General features: G+C 47.8%; 1 protein-coding gene across 1 annotated transcript in view; it reads right to left on the bottom strand.

Annotated features, from left to right (window-relative positions):
• Nucleotides 1-2654: 2654 nt before the first annotated feature.
• igsf9a (immunoglobulin superfamily, member 9a) overlaps nt 2655-13045 on the bottom strand; it is a 66239-nt gene continuing 55848 nt past the window's right edge. The window contains exons 17-21 of the mRNA XM_080755505.1: nt 12010-12177; nt 10214-10250; nt 6958-9678; nt 5614-5699; nt 2655-3664 (exon numbers count right to left, since the gene is read on the bottom strand). Of these exons, the coding sequence (XP_080611631.1) occupies nt 3534-3664; nt 5614-5699; nt 6958-9678; nt 10214-10250; nt 12010-12177 (3143 nt within the window). The 3' untranslated portion in view covers nt 2655-3533. The remainder of the gene's footprint in view (nt 3665-5613; nt 5700-6957; nt 9679-10213; nt 10251-12009; nt 12178-13045) is intronic.

The raw sequence follows: 13045 nt of genomic DNA, 5'->3' as shown, positions 1-13045 counted from the left end.
ATGCTGTGGACACTTCAGAAACATGCCTATACCAGTGATATTCATCAGGTTTGGTCATTTCAAACACAATTATTGTTATTTGTATTAACTCTATATATATATATATATATATAATATGAAAATATGTTGTTCCAGGAGCAAATATTTGAGTTTAAAAACATTCGCTCTGAAAGAATATATATTCAAAGATTTGCACCACATTTTCACGACAAGACCTACAAGACCTACAAGCTCATAGCGCGCCACTCGGTGGCGTGCTATGAGCTTGTAGATCTGCTCATTTTCAACAGGAAAAACCACAGTTATGTAGGCTACCATATATACATGAATCGAATAATGAATAGGCTGCAACAACCCCATTACAGTGCCACTGTGCCGGCAGATCACTGCATGTTCAGCTCTGTCTTTATTTGTCATAATAATTCCGTCTTCCACAAACAAGCCGCACAAAATAAATACGTTTGTTGTTCCACTCCACAATGTCTTCATGCACGGATGTATATGAATGTGAAGAGTTGAAGTGGAAATGATGAAACAGGTAAACTGTGACATTATCCTGATTAATTTTCTGGGGGATAATCTCTGTGACTGGTTTATGGAACCAATAACCCCAAAGGGTAATATGAATCCCATTTGAATGCGCGATGAGCACATAGTCAATAATAGTCAATCATTGTCAATAGCAGTGGAATCGCACGCACACACGCGAGCACACACGCACAAGCACAAACGCACGCGCACGCACGCACACACACACAGGTAGGTCTGCTATTTTTCTAAAAATCTCAAATGTGGCGCAAATCTTTGAATACATATTCTTTCAGAGCGAACGTTTTTAACTCATATCTTTGCTTCTGGGGGGGGGTCCCTGGAACAACATATTTTCACATGGGGGTCGGCGGCCAATTGCATATCATTTTTGGGGTCCCTTGACATGAAATAAACATAGGCAGGTTTCTGACTTCTTTTTTTCTCCCCTAAATCAGATTCTGTGCATCGATCAGCTCGTCATTCATGGTCATGTTTCACTGACAGAAACATGAATATGTTTCTACAGCTTTGTTGGAAGAATTTCTACTATCTAATAAAGCAACAAATGCCAAAAAACTAAAAAGAAAAAAAGACTTGTCTCGAGCGAGCCCACTTTGCTTCAAAGCAAAAATTAACATTCAGACATTATCCTATAGTCAACAAAATTACCGTTTTGCCAACAACTCACAAGTGGGTGAGTTTGTTTCCTTCTGTTTATATAATGTGTGACATACAAAAGAAACCGCTTCGTCAAAGTTAACCCATTTAGACCCGAGTTAAAAACATTCACTTTGAAAGAATATATATTCAAAGATTTGCGACACATTTTTACGATTTTTCAAAAATAGCAGACCCACAAGCTCATAGCTCATAGCTATGAGCTATGAACAGCACTGTTGTACACTGTACAAGCCAAAACTCTGGCAGGAGAATGCACAGCAAAGGTTCACAAGGGATGTGCACGACACACAACAAAAAATATTATATAATATTTTTTTTATTGTATAGGATGGAGGAGGTAAAATGGCAGTTTAAATACATAATAAACATATTGTAAACATCTCTAAATCCGCCCCTGACTACACAGCAGTTTATACGTTTCGGGCCCCAGACATCCCCCCCCCCCCCCAATGAAATTACCCTTTACTAAAATTGAAATTCACTTTTCACACACACTGCCAAAGAAGTTCAGCGACAGTCAATCTAAATATGAGCTGCCGGCCAGGGGGGAAATGCTGTCAAGCCTGGCATTCAGGCTTTTTCCCTGCTGGGTCTCCATATCAATAACTGTGAACAGGGTCACATTACTTCATACTGTAAGAAGAACAAGCTGATCCCAGATACAGAAACTGTTACAGCGATATCTAACTTGTTTTCCTTATTATTTGGTGAATTATTAAACTCTGCAAAAGGGCAGCACTTTCCGGAGTTTGATCATTCGTGAACTCGGGGAAATTCAGTGGTGGAAAGTAACGAAGTACTTTTGCTTAAGTACTGTACTTAAGTACACTTTTGAGGTATTTGCACTTTACTTGAGTATTTCCAATTTCCAGTACTTTTACTTCTACTCCACTACATCTCAAAGCCAAAATTTGTACTTTTACTTCAGTACAACTATTTGAAAACTTGAGTTACTAGTTACTTTGGAGATTTTAATTTTGATTAGAAAACACTTCAACCCTATACATTTCGGCCATTTGAAAATAGCCGATCTACGCGACGCATTGTGAGCTTGTTGTAGATCGGCTATTTTCAATAGACTTTGTGCACATTTTGAACTTGTGAAGTGGGTCATTCTGCAATGCGAGTACTTTTACTTTTAGTACTTTAAGTACATGTCCAATTCCGTACTTTTACTTGTAACGGAGTACTTCTAAATTGCACTATTGGTACTTTTACTTAAGTAAAACAACAGAGTACTTTTTTCCACCACTGATCAGATTTAAACGCTCATGGATGCCATGCAGTGCCCTGCAGTACCCTACCCTGCAGTACCCTACCCTGCAGTACCCTACCCTGCAGTACCCTACCCTGCAGCCTGCAGTACCCTGCAGGGTCGATTCTTTGGATGAATAAGGCCATACATGGCCCTAAAAGTGGCAACAAACGGTTGAAAATGGAACTTTATCAGCAATCACTTGCCACAGTAGGAGGCATTCTTTTAACTGACACTTTGTAAACTAACTGACCCATATACTAATTGAGGCTTCAGGAGTTCCTTCGAGAAAAAGGATTCAAGGCAAAATAGAAAATGCATTTTTCTTCCACACGTTTTTCCTTCTCCTTTGCCAACCATGACCTGTGAAATAGGAGGAGGCGGCACAGACAATGTACACTAGCATTCAATCTCTTGAATATATATATGTTTTTCTTTTCAATGAATGTCCTTTCTTATTGTTGTCATCATCATCACCAGGGTTGCAGCATTATTATGCTAATGCTTGGTGGGGGGGGGGGGGTAAAGATATTATAAGTAATGAAGTCATGAGTGTCACACTGCATTGGACGAATGAATACAAAAAAAGAATCTACATAAAAAAGAAAATTGGACAAACTGAGATACAGGCAATTTCATTAAGTCTTGGCAAGACCGTCTCGATATAAAATATTAAATCAGTATAACATCGTGGTGTCGTATAGACGGACCACAACTCTAAAATGTTTGGAGTTCAGCATAAGTGCACAACGGTTGTTTATATCTACATTAATTCTCTTTGCTTTAATATGCCCCCGGGAATCACGGTGACTTCTATTAATTGGGACAGACAAACGACAGCCAACATTGTTCTACAGATATTTACAGGAAAGCCTCCAAGTTTTGCATCTTCTGGGAGGGCTAAAAAAAAAAAACAGAAAGTAGGTCGACGGCTCAACGCCGCGGGGGAGACGGGCACAGTCAAAACGTCCGTGGCAGTGAATGATATGAATCAATAAAGCCAATGTCACATCATCATCATCATACCGCCCGTATGTCCGGCTGTCGAGAGGGGGCCTCAGAACTGTCAGAACATGACGGTCTCTGTCTCGGGCCGAGCGTAGAAGTAGGCTTGACCGTTCCCCTGGGGTGGCGAGGACGACGAGAAATGCATGCTGGCCGACTTCTGCAGTCGCGGCGCCGAGGAGGGTCGCACGCCTGTATGGTCGAAGGAGAACCGGAGAGATTGTCTTTGAATGGTGCAGTGGAGTGAAGCACGTATATCGTAGCAACGAGTGTTAGTAAAACAACATGGACCCTAGGAATTACCCCATTCTGGGCATTTCATAATGGGCAAGCGTTCGGCGATAATAATAGGCTAACATTTTGGCAGAAATAGCATTAACTATACAAGCTCACAACACAGATGGGCTATGTTGTTGTACTATGTTTTTGTATGGACGTGGTGTCGGGTGCCTGCACATATGCACACATGGCATCAACGCATGGTGTTGTGTGCAGGCGCCCTACACTGTCTTTCGTTTTCTTTTATCCCCCTGTTCCCCTCACTGTATATATATTTTTTTCCCTTTTCGCTTCCTATATGATGAATTCCTGTTCTGTTCTTTGACTACATAGAAGTGTATATTTGTTTGTCTCTAAATGTTTTGATGAATTGAACAATGTGGACCCTGTTGTAAACAAGTGTAAGGCTTAATTGGGTCGTCCACTCACAGTTAACAGTCTTTGTATTGAGTTTGTGCTTGAAATGTACTGTAATTCTGCAAACTGTTAATAAAGATTTCAATCAATCAATCAATCAGGCTATTCCGGCAAAGAGATCTGGGGCTCTGTTTTCGTCCATGCTAAACCCCTTATCCCTAAACAACTTTGCCTTTTTTCTTTTTACTATGTTGACAAACGTTCTTGACCTGAGGTTGATTCTACAAAATTATTTTCTGAAAAAACCCATGTTTCTATGTCAGTCATTCTCAAACATTTCCATGTCAAGGACCCCCAAGATTATTATGTAAATTGGCTGCCGACCCCCCCCATCTGAAAATATGTTGTTCCAGGGACCTCCCCCAGAAGCAAAGATTTTTAAAACGTGCGCTCTGAAAGAATATATATATTCAAAGTGCACTACAGTTTCACAATTTTTTCTTTTCAGTAGCTAAAGTATAACATAATGCTTAAAACACTAAAAAGGGTTTCCCGCCCAAAATGGTTAAAATAGGAAATCTACAAGCTCACAACGTGTCGATGTAGATCGGCTGGTTGAACTATTAAATACAAATATTTTCAAAATATTTTAGTTTAAGGATGAACTAGTATAGACCCCTGGGAGGACCCCCAGTCAACGAAGCGTATATATTATACAGGGACCATTTCTACACCAGCAGATAATTCCATGCTAGAAGGCTTTCTCACCTTTATTTGTAGTTGTTACGTCCCCACCAAAGAGGTCCGGGTGTTATTTTGTGCAGAAGCGCATTATAGGGCTTGCAAACCTCGCACCTTTGGTATGCAAATTCGGTGGGCTTATATTCCCCTAATATAAGCCCTCAATTAATTGAATGGGGCATTGGGGTGTTTATCGCTCATAAATCTTTTATTTTATTAATTTTTTTATATATCCTCTCTTCATAATGTAAATAGTATCCCAATCGGCACACTTTACTACTTATTTCGATGGAAATAAGCGAATTAGCACAGAAACCCAAACCCAATTGAGGGCTAAAATTAGGGGAAATAGCCAATAATGCGCTTTTGCACAAAATGACACCTGGACCTCTTTGGTGGGGGACGTAACAACTACAAATAAAGGTGAGAAAGCCTTCTAGCATGGAAGTCTCCTTTAAATGAGCAGTCATGAATTTTGCAGTGCAGCTGCTCGAGCGCTCGCCACAGTCCAGTCCCCAGCACTAATCTGCCGGGTTTCTCATTCACACCACATGCAATACTGTGGCAATGTAATAAATTCAGAGTGAGAAGAGAAGAGACCCAGAAAGAAATCCAATCACGTTTGCCATGGGTCAAGTGTGAATGGAGAGGAGGAGGAGGAGGCTGTTAAAGCCTTGCAGAGCTATAGTTGCCCTTCTCGGATCTGGACATGAACGAGTACTTGCTCCGAAATCAAAGCACATTTAATTTGAGCACAGCTGTACCTCGTTCCTCGTCGTCAAGGCCTCCGGCATCCGAGGAGACGTCGACTTCAGCGTCCCACTCGTAGTTCTCGTCCACGGAGGGCCTTCTGGAGAGAGAGAGAGAGAGAGAGAGAGAGAGAGAGAGAGAGCACGACGTGAAGAACGGTGTGAAGTGAACCGTCAGTACTACGTATACGTTTACCGGGTAATCACACAAACATGCACGCCGCATGCACGTATGGGCGCGACACACACTCACACACGAGTGATGGATCACACCCCATCATTGTAGAGAGGGGGGCACACACACACACACACACACACACACACACACAGACGTCAATTACACTCACACTACACAAATTAGATTCCTTCCTCCTCCACGTCTCCGTTATATTTATGAATAATTCTAACCCCAGACTTAAACAGTGCAGACGACTTGGCACTAGTATTTCTCTCTCCTACAATGCTGTTATTGCTGTATTATATTTGTACAATGCCAGTGATGCTCTTTAATGTTTTTCTCTTTACACAGAGATGCCAGAATGCTCTCGGGTGAAATGAAATGTATCTGGTTAGTAATAATGAAATGCATTGTTATAGTGCTTTTTCCAAGTGCTCAAAGCGCTTTACAACGGTTCGTTCATTCATACGTCGGGGGGTGAAGCGGCGAACAGTCGACGCCAGCGTCCTCAACACTTCCCACATTCACACACCGACGGTGGCCGAGCTCACACCGACCGACTCATTGGAGGCAAGGTAGGGTTCAGTGTCTTGCCCAAGGACACTTCCACATGTGGACAGGAGGAGCCGGGATTCGAACCGCCGACCCAGGGACCATTGGACGACCTGCTGTACCTCCTGAGCCACATGTCTATCTTAGGGGTGGGCAACTGGCGGCCCCGGGGGTCACGTGCGGCCCCCACCTTCACTCAATGCGGCCCGCAGGTTAATATCAGAATACTGAATTGATATAGTATTGAGTTCAGCTGTTGCAATTCCAAACATGCAAACATGCCCCGCTTTAATTATACTTAATGACTAGTATTAAATGACTAGTACTTAACGACTAGTATTGGTAGTATTGTCTTTTTGTGCACAATTTGTATTTAGTTCATAAAGTTATCATAACTAAAAATATAAAAGGTAACTTTTTAGGATTCTAATTTAAAAAAAGCAAAAAATTATTCAGTATTTCAATTCAAAAATAGCAAAAATAGCTGATCTACAAGCTCAAAACGTTTTGAGCTTGTAGATCGGCTATTTTTGCTACGACATGCAATGCAGCCCTCTGGAGTGAGTGTGTGGACACACAGTGGCCTCTCTCCGTCGTCAGAGTTGCCCAGCCCCTGATCTATCTGGTACCTTTTGCGTGGATCCCTGTGGTCAGGGACTTTGTCCTCCGTGGCGTCCTCCTCCCGACGTTCCTCTACCGTCTCCGGTGAGATGGTGTGAGTGGGCGACAGGCAGAGGGACAGGCGTCCATTAGCGGGCTCCAAACTCCCTCTGCCGCTGCTGGCGTAGCTGCTGTAGCTACCCCCGGACTCCGGCGCGCGCCCATAGCAGCCGCCGTAGCCAACGCCGGACTCCGGCGCGCGCCCATAGCAGCCGCCGTAGCCAACGCCGGACTCCGGCGCGCGCCCATAGGCGACGTCCTCACCCTCCTCCTGGCCGCCGTGACCGTGACCGCGACCACCACCGCCACCGACCTCCGCCTCCTTGTCGCCTTCTTCTCTCACCTTGTCCCCCGCTCGGGGGAACAGCGGCGGGGAGTCCACCGGGCCCTCGGGGGAAGGCCAGCTGAGGCCCTCGTCGTACGCGGAAGCCTCCTGCGGCGGCGGTGGTGGCGGTGGCGGTGGTGGACCCCCCCCACTGCCTGCAGGGTCTCTGGGGGATCGCTTCTCCCCCGGAGGAGAGGCGGAAGGGGGTTCCGGTGGTACGGAGTGGGACGGAGGAGGAGCGCCGGCATCGGCTCCGGGTTTGGGGTTAGTCTCCAAGCTAGGGGCGCTCCGCGGGGCCCACGCCGACGACGCCGCGGAGGCGGAGTCCGAACTGAAGGAGGCGAAGGAGCAGTTCTCCTGGCTGAGGGAGTCTATCCAGGCGTCGGGCGTCAGGAAGTTCTTGCGACTCTTCTGCCTCTTGGAGTCTAAGCTCTTGCTTCGCTGGTGGTAACAGTCCGTCTTCCGAGAGCTCGGCTCTCGGCTCACGGGCTTCCAGAGATGTGGAGAGAGGGAGGAGGACGGCGTTCCGCTAGGCCTCGTCGTCGCGCGTCTCCTCTGGAGTTGCACCTCGGGGGTCGGGCTCTGGCGTCGAGTAAAGCTCGTTTCGCTAATTCCCTCGTACGGCGCTCTCCGAGTCAACGAGTCGTCCTGCGAACAACGACGACGACGGGCGACGCTCTGGTGGATCGGAGGCTCCGCGCGCGACGTCACAGAGCCCGCCGACTCCGGCCCGTCGACGCTCATCTCGACGCACGTTCCGGGGACCGCCGCCTCTGCTGTCGAAGGCCCCGGCATCACCGCGGTGATGGGAAAGTTACACATCTCGTCGTATTTCTCGCCGCAGGAACGTGAGCGCGACGAGCGGCCGTCGCGGCCGAGATCGCTTTGCTTCCACGACGCCCCGGAGCGAATCGAATCGTTCCACCTTTGCATCTCCACCGGGTCTGAGGACGGTGGAGAACTATCATCGCAGCCTCTGTAGCCCTCGGGCTCTGCCGGCGGCACCCTGCCGTGATGTCTCCGATGCTTCGAGGAGAGATGTGGGAGAACTAATCTCCGCGAGGAGGACGATTGTCTGCCGCCGCCGGCCTCCTCGTGGGATTCGTGGGGGGAGGAGGAGGTCCGTTTGGTGAACGACGACGGATCGGAGGACCGCGCGACGGAGTCGTAACACAACGAGGGGCCGACCGACACGGGCCGGTGGAGCGGGCCCTGCGGCGCCGGGTCTTCTTCCCACTGGACCGTCGACAGAGCACGGCTTCCCCGGCTGCGTTGGGGACGACCGTGAGGGAAGGTGTCTCCCTTGCATTGCCACACGACTCCGCCCGACGCTCTCCTCTCCTCCTCCTCGTCCTCCTCCCTGCCTCGCGGTGCCTCCAGGGCAGTCGTGCCTCTCTCTTCCCCCCCTCCTCCTCCTCCTCCTCCTCTCCCGCTCCTCTCCACCGTGTACTTCCGTAGCTCCATCTCCAGCTCCTCCCTCTCCCGGGCGAGCGTCAGACAGCGGCTGAGGTTGCCTCTCTCCCTCTCGTGTTCCATCTGGAGCACCAGGCTGCTGGCGGTCATGGTGGTGGAGGGCTGCAGGGGGCCGGGGGGGCAGACGTCTCCGTCGGGGGGGTGCTGCTGTGGGGGGGGGGGGAAGGCCGAGCTCTGCGTGGTGTCCGAGTACAGGCTGTCCCGGTCGGGGGCCGGCGGCGGGTAGCCGTCCATCATAAGCTCGTCCTCCAGCGTGTAGCGGTCGTGGTGGTGCAGGGACAGGTACTCGGCCATGTCGCGCGGCTGCACGTCGCGGCTCCCCGCGGCGGCGGGGTCCGGGGACGGCGGCAGGTCCACCGAGAGCACGAACGGCGGCTCTCTCCCGCCGCCGCCGCCGCCGTCCCCCCGTCCCCGCTGCGAGTGCAGGGACATGGACCTCTGCGCGGAGGAGGAGTCCTCCTTCCTCAGGCCTCTCCTGGTGTAGGTGTTCAGCGTGGAGGACGACATGCGGCCGTCGTAGGCGAAGCGTCCGTCCGGACCCCGGGAGATGAACTCCAGAGGGGGAGAGACGGGAGACGACGCCGCCCTCTGGAGGCGGACGAGGGCGACCCTCTGGGGCTGGTGGTGGTGGTGGCGGTAATGGCCGCCGCCGTCGCTCGGAGACAGGAGGAGCTGGCGACGCTCATGGCCTTGATACTCGTGGTCGCGGCGGCCGCCCTTGTCGACGGAGGAGGAGGAGTGACCCGCGGAGGAGGAGCACGAGGAGGAGGCGGTGGCGGCGGAGGAGGTTGTGGACGAGGTGGTCGGATAGAGGTTGTCGTGGTGGTGGTGAGGACGGAGGAGGTTCTGCTTCAGCATGCTGTCTGGGCTGTCGGGACGCGGCGACGCGTTCCTGGTGTCGGGAGGGGGGAGAAGAGAGGGGAGATGGGGAGAGGATGGGGGAGGGGGAAACATTATTAAACCATTCTGCAGACCTGAGATCAGATTCTAATAATTGTCTTCTACATCGTGACAGTTTTCTGTAAAAAAGGCTGTGTTTCCGTGTCAGTCGTTCTTCGATTTTTCAAAAAATAGCAGATCTACAAGCTCGTAGCACGCCACCGAGTGGCGCGCTACGAGCTTGTAGATCTGCTATTTTTCAATAGCTAAAGCTTGACAAAATGCTAACACCAAAATGGGTTAAGAGTGTGTGAGTGTGTGCGTGTGTGCCTGTGTGTGTGTGTGTGTGTGTGTGTGCGCATGTGTGAAAATTAGCAAGAAAAAAAAGAAGTGGGAAAGAACACGTCACGGGAAATAAGACAAGAGCTATGATTCAAACTTTTTAATTCCAAGAGGAGGCATAAGAAGATACGATACGACAACGGGCGGGGGTGGAGCGGGGGTGGTGCTACGAAGACACGACAGAAATGGAGATATTTATTACTCACATGGTCGGGGGACGTGTGAAGACGGCGGGGGGCGGATCTGGGAAGGAAGGGAGCAGAAAAGGTGGGGGTGAGACGACGGTATCACAGACTCATTATACGACACGAGCACGGTGACCGAGGAAAGAAAAGAAAAGAAAAGAAAAGAAAAAACAACACCAATATGATCCCATTACAAGGCCCGCCAGGCACCGAGCCGTGTCCAAAAGTTAACCCGTTTGGACCGCGAGGACGATTCTACACAGATGTCTCCTGAATCCTGGCAGTTTTCTGAAACATCCTACGGTTTCTGTGTCAGTGTTTTCTCTCAGACATTTTCAATGTCAAGGAGCCCAAAGATACATGTAATTGGCCGCCGTGTGGCGCAAGAACATGTTGCTTTAAATTGCGACACATTTGCACGATTTTTCAAAAAATAGCAGAGCTACAAGCTCATAGCGCGGCACTCGGTGCCGCGCTATGAGCTTGTAGATCTGCTATTTTTCAACAGCTAAAGCATAAACGTAATGCTTAAATACACCAAAAGGCGTACCCGCCCAAAATGGGTTAATTACACTCCTATTCATCAGCCACTAATGAGAAATGACCCTAATTAGCGAGTAATGTAAATGACATCAATAACTGAATGGACGATTAGTGGGCGGGGACAAGTGCAACCAGCCAAATTCATACATACGAGAGCTATGATTTATGTCACGGATTGAAAGTGCTTTCGATATTTTATTGAATAAATGATGATACGTGCGATGATTGTAGTTCATCAAAAGGAGTCATTGCTATAGGGGTGTGTGCGGGGTTGTGTGTGTGTGTGCGTGTACGTGTTTGTGTATGTGTGTGTGTGTGTGTAGTGTTGTGTGTGTGTGTGTGTGTGTCAAAGAATGTTCGTCGACTACCTTTTTTCACTGACGAAAACTAAATGGAAACTAAATCAAAACTAAGCTATGATGACTAAAACTAACTAAAAGATTAAGTATACTGACATTTCGTCAACAAATAAAAACTAGCCTAAAACGTTAGTGAAGGGGACTATGGACTATTCATTTTACAATTAGTTACATGCTGAAAATAGCAGATCTACAAGCGCTGCAACGCGTTGCGAGCTTGTAGATCTGCTATTTTCAGCAAGTGAAAAAGAAAACAGTCATTGCGACACCGTCAAGGCCGCCAAAATACATTTTTTCCCCGACTAAATCACTGTAGAATTAGTTAATTAACGTAGACATAACACATGGATCATTGCATCATGGATCTGCTACAGTGATGATTAGTGAAAACATGAACAGGTATAGTCTCCAGATGAGAGGACAGCACAGTTTTAAACAAATGAAAAGATGTCATTGAACGAATATGGACAGGTAGATTGTTCCAGTCACAAGGAGCTTTGAACATAAATGATTTTTTGCCAACTGATGTGGGTATATTGAAATAAACCTGTGAGCAATGTCTAAGTTGAATGGTGTACAAGTGTATGGTATCATAAGCTGTTTCAGATACTGTGGATAATTGAAATGAATACATTTAAAGATGAACTGCAGCCAGTGCTGCTGTCTTCTTGAGGTGGGAGATGATTTTCGTACAAGGTACAGTGGTGGGTCAAATATGGGCAGTCAAGGACAAATCTGCATAAACGGTTGTATACTGAATTCCCAGGGAAGAAGTTTGTTTTAGGGGCAGTCTGATGAATTACATCTGCATAATCAAGAATTGGTAGTATGAGTTGTTGAACTAGTGTCTTTCTTACTGTAAAAGTAAAACAGTTTGTGTGTGTGTGTGTGTGTGTGTGTGTGTGTCCACCTTACCGTCGTTCTCCTTCGCGCGGCGCCGTCCTCTCTTGTGGCTGAGGACGCAGGCGCTCCCCAGCACCAGGACCAACGCCAGACACAGGAGTCCTGCCCCGCCCACCACGCCGGCCAGCAACGAGGACGGAAGGAGGAGTCGGGAGGAGGAGGCCGGATAGATCTCCACTCCTGTGACATAATAAATAATAATATTAATAATCGGCGATTATTTGTATGAGGCCTATTCATCATGCTTCCGTTGGTGTATAAGGCTTATTCAGCGGAGCGGAGAGAGAGTGTGTGTGTGTGTGTGTCTCCTAATCCTATATATGCTTCCATTTGGTGACAATTTGAACGTTTACAGACGCGACCCAACAAACCGTGTTTTTTCCGTTGCTTCTGATCATCCACTAGTGGATTCCTTTGACAATGAATGGTATATAGACTGCAATCTGCCCCGAGTGAACGCGATGGTTAACACATTTAGTACATAACACGTCCTGAAACGTCATAAGGATTGGAACCGAGAGGTGCCTTAGACGTCTGTGGACGTCCTAGCGACGTCCAAAACGACGCGGGGGCGAGATAATAATATTCAGAATAATTACTTATTTTTTTTTTGGCATTTCGCTTTTCGCTTGCCGTATGCTAACGCTCTGTGAAACTATTAGCTTGTCATTGACTCCCATGTTAGCGCGGCGGAAAGAATGACTCGTATCTCCTCATCCAGGGCGCTCTCCGTGGTGATGAATGGATCGATATGCTGGCGCTGCGTTTCTGCTCCTCATCCGTCTCTCCCGCAAAATATGAACTCTTTTTGTAGCGTATATAAATATATTAAGATGATCGGAGATTGTGATGGCACTTTGTCAGTCAACTTTTTTAAGAAAGTATTTCCGGTTCATGGCTTTCAAAATGGAAGCGATCACTACTCTGGCGATTACTCCGGCGCAAGCAGCGCCTTTATTTTGATGCAGTTCCGGTACTAAATGTGTTAAGTGATTACAGGCGCACTAGCAAAAGACGCAGAACTTCGTCGTGGTGTGGGCTTGTGGAT

The sequence above is a fragment of the Protomyctophum bolini genome (assembly GCF_963924005.1).
Source record: "Protomyctophum bolini genome assembly, chromosome: 22".
In the NCBI taxonomy this organism is placed as follows: Eukaryota; Metazoa; Chordata; class Actinopteri; order Myctophiformes; family Myctophidae; genus Protomyctophum; species Protomyctophum bolini.
Note: the sequence above shows the minus strand (reverse complement) of the source record. Positions and strands in the feature narration are given on the sequence as shown.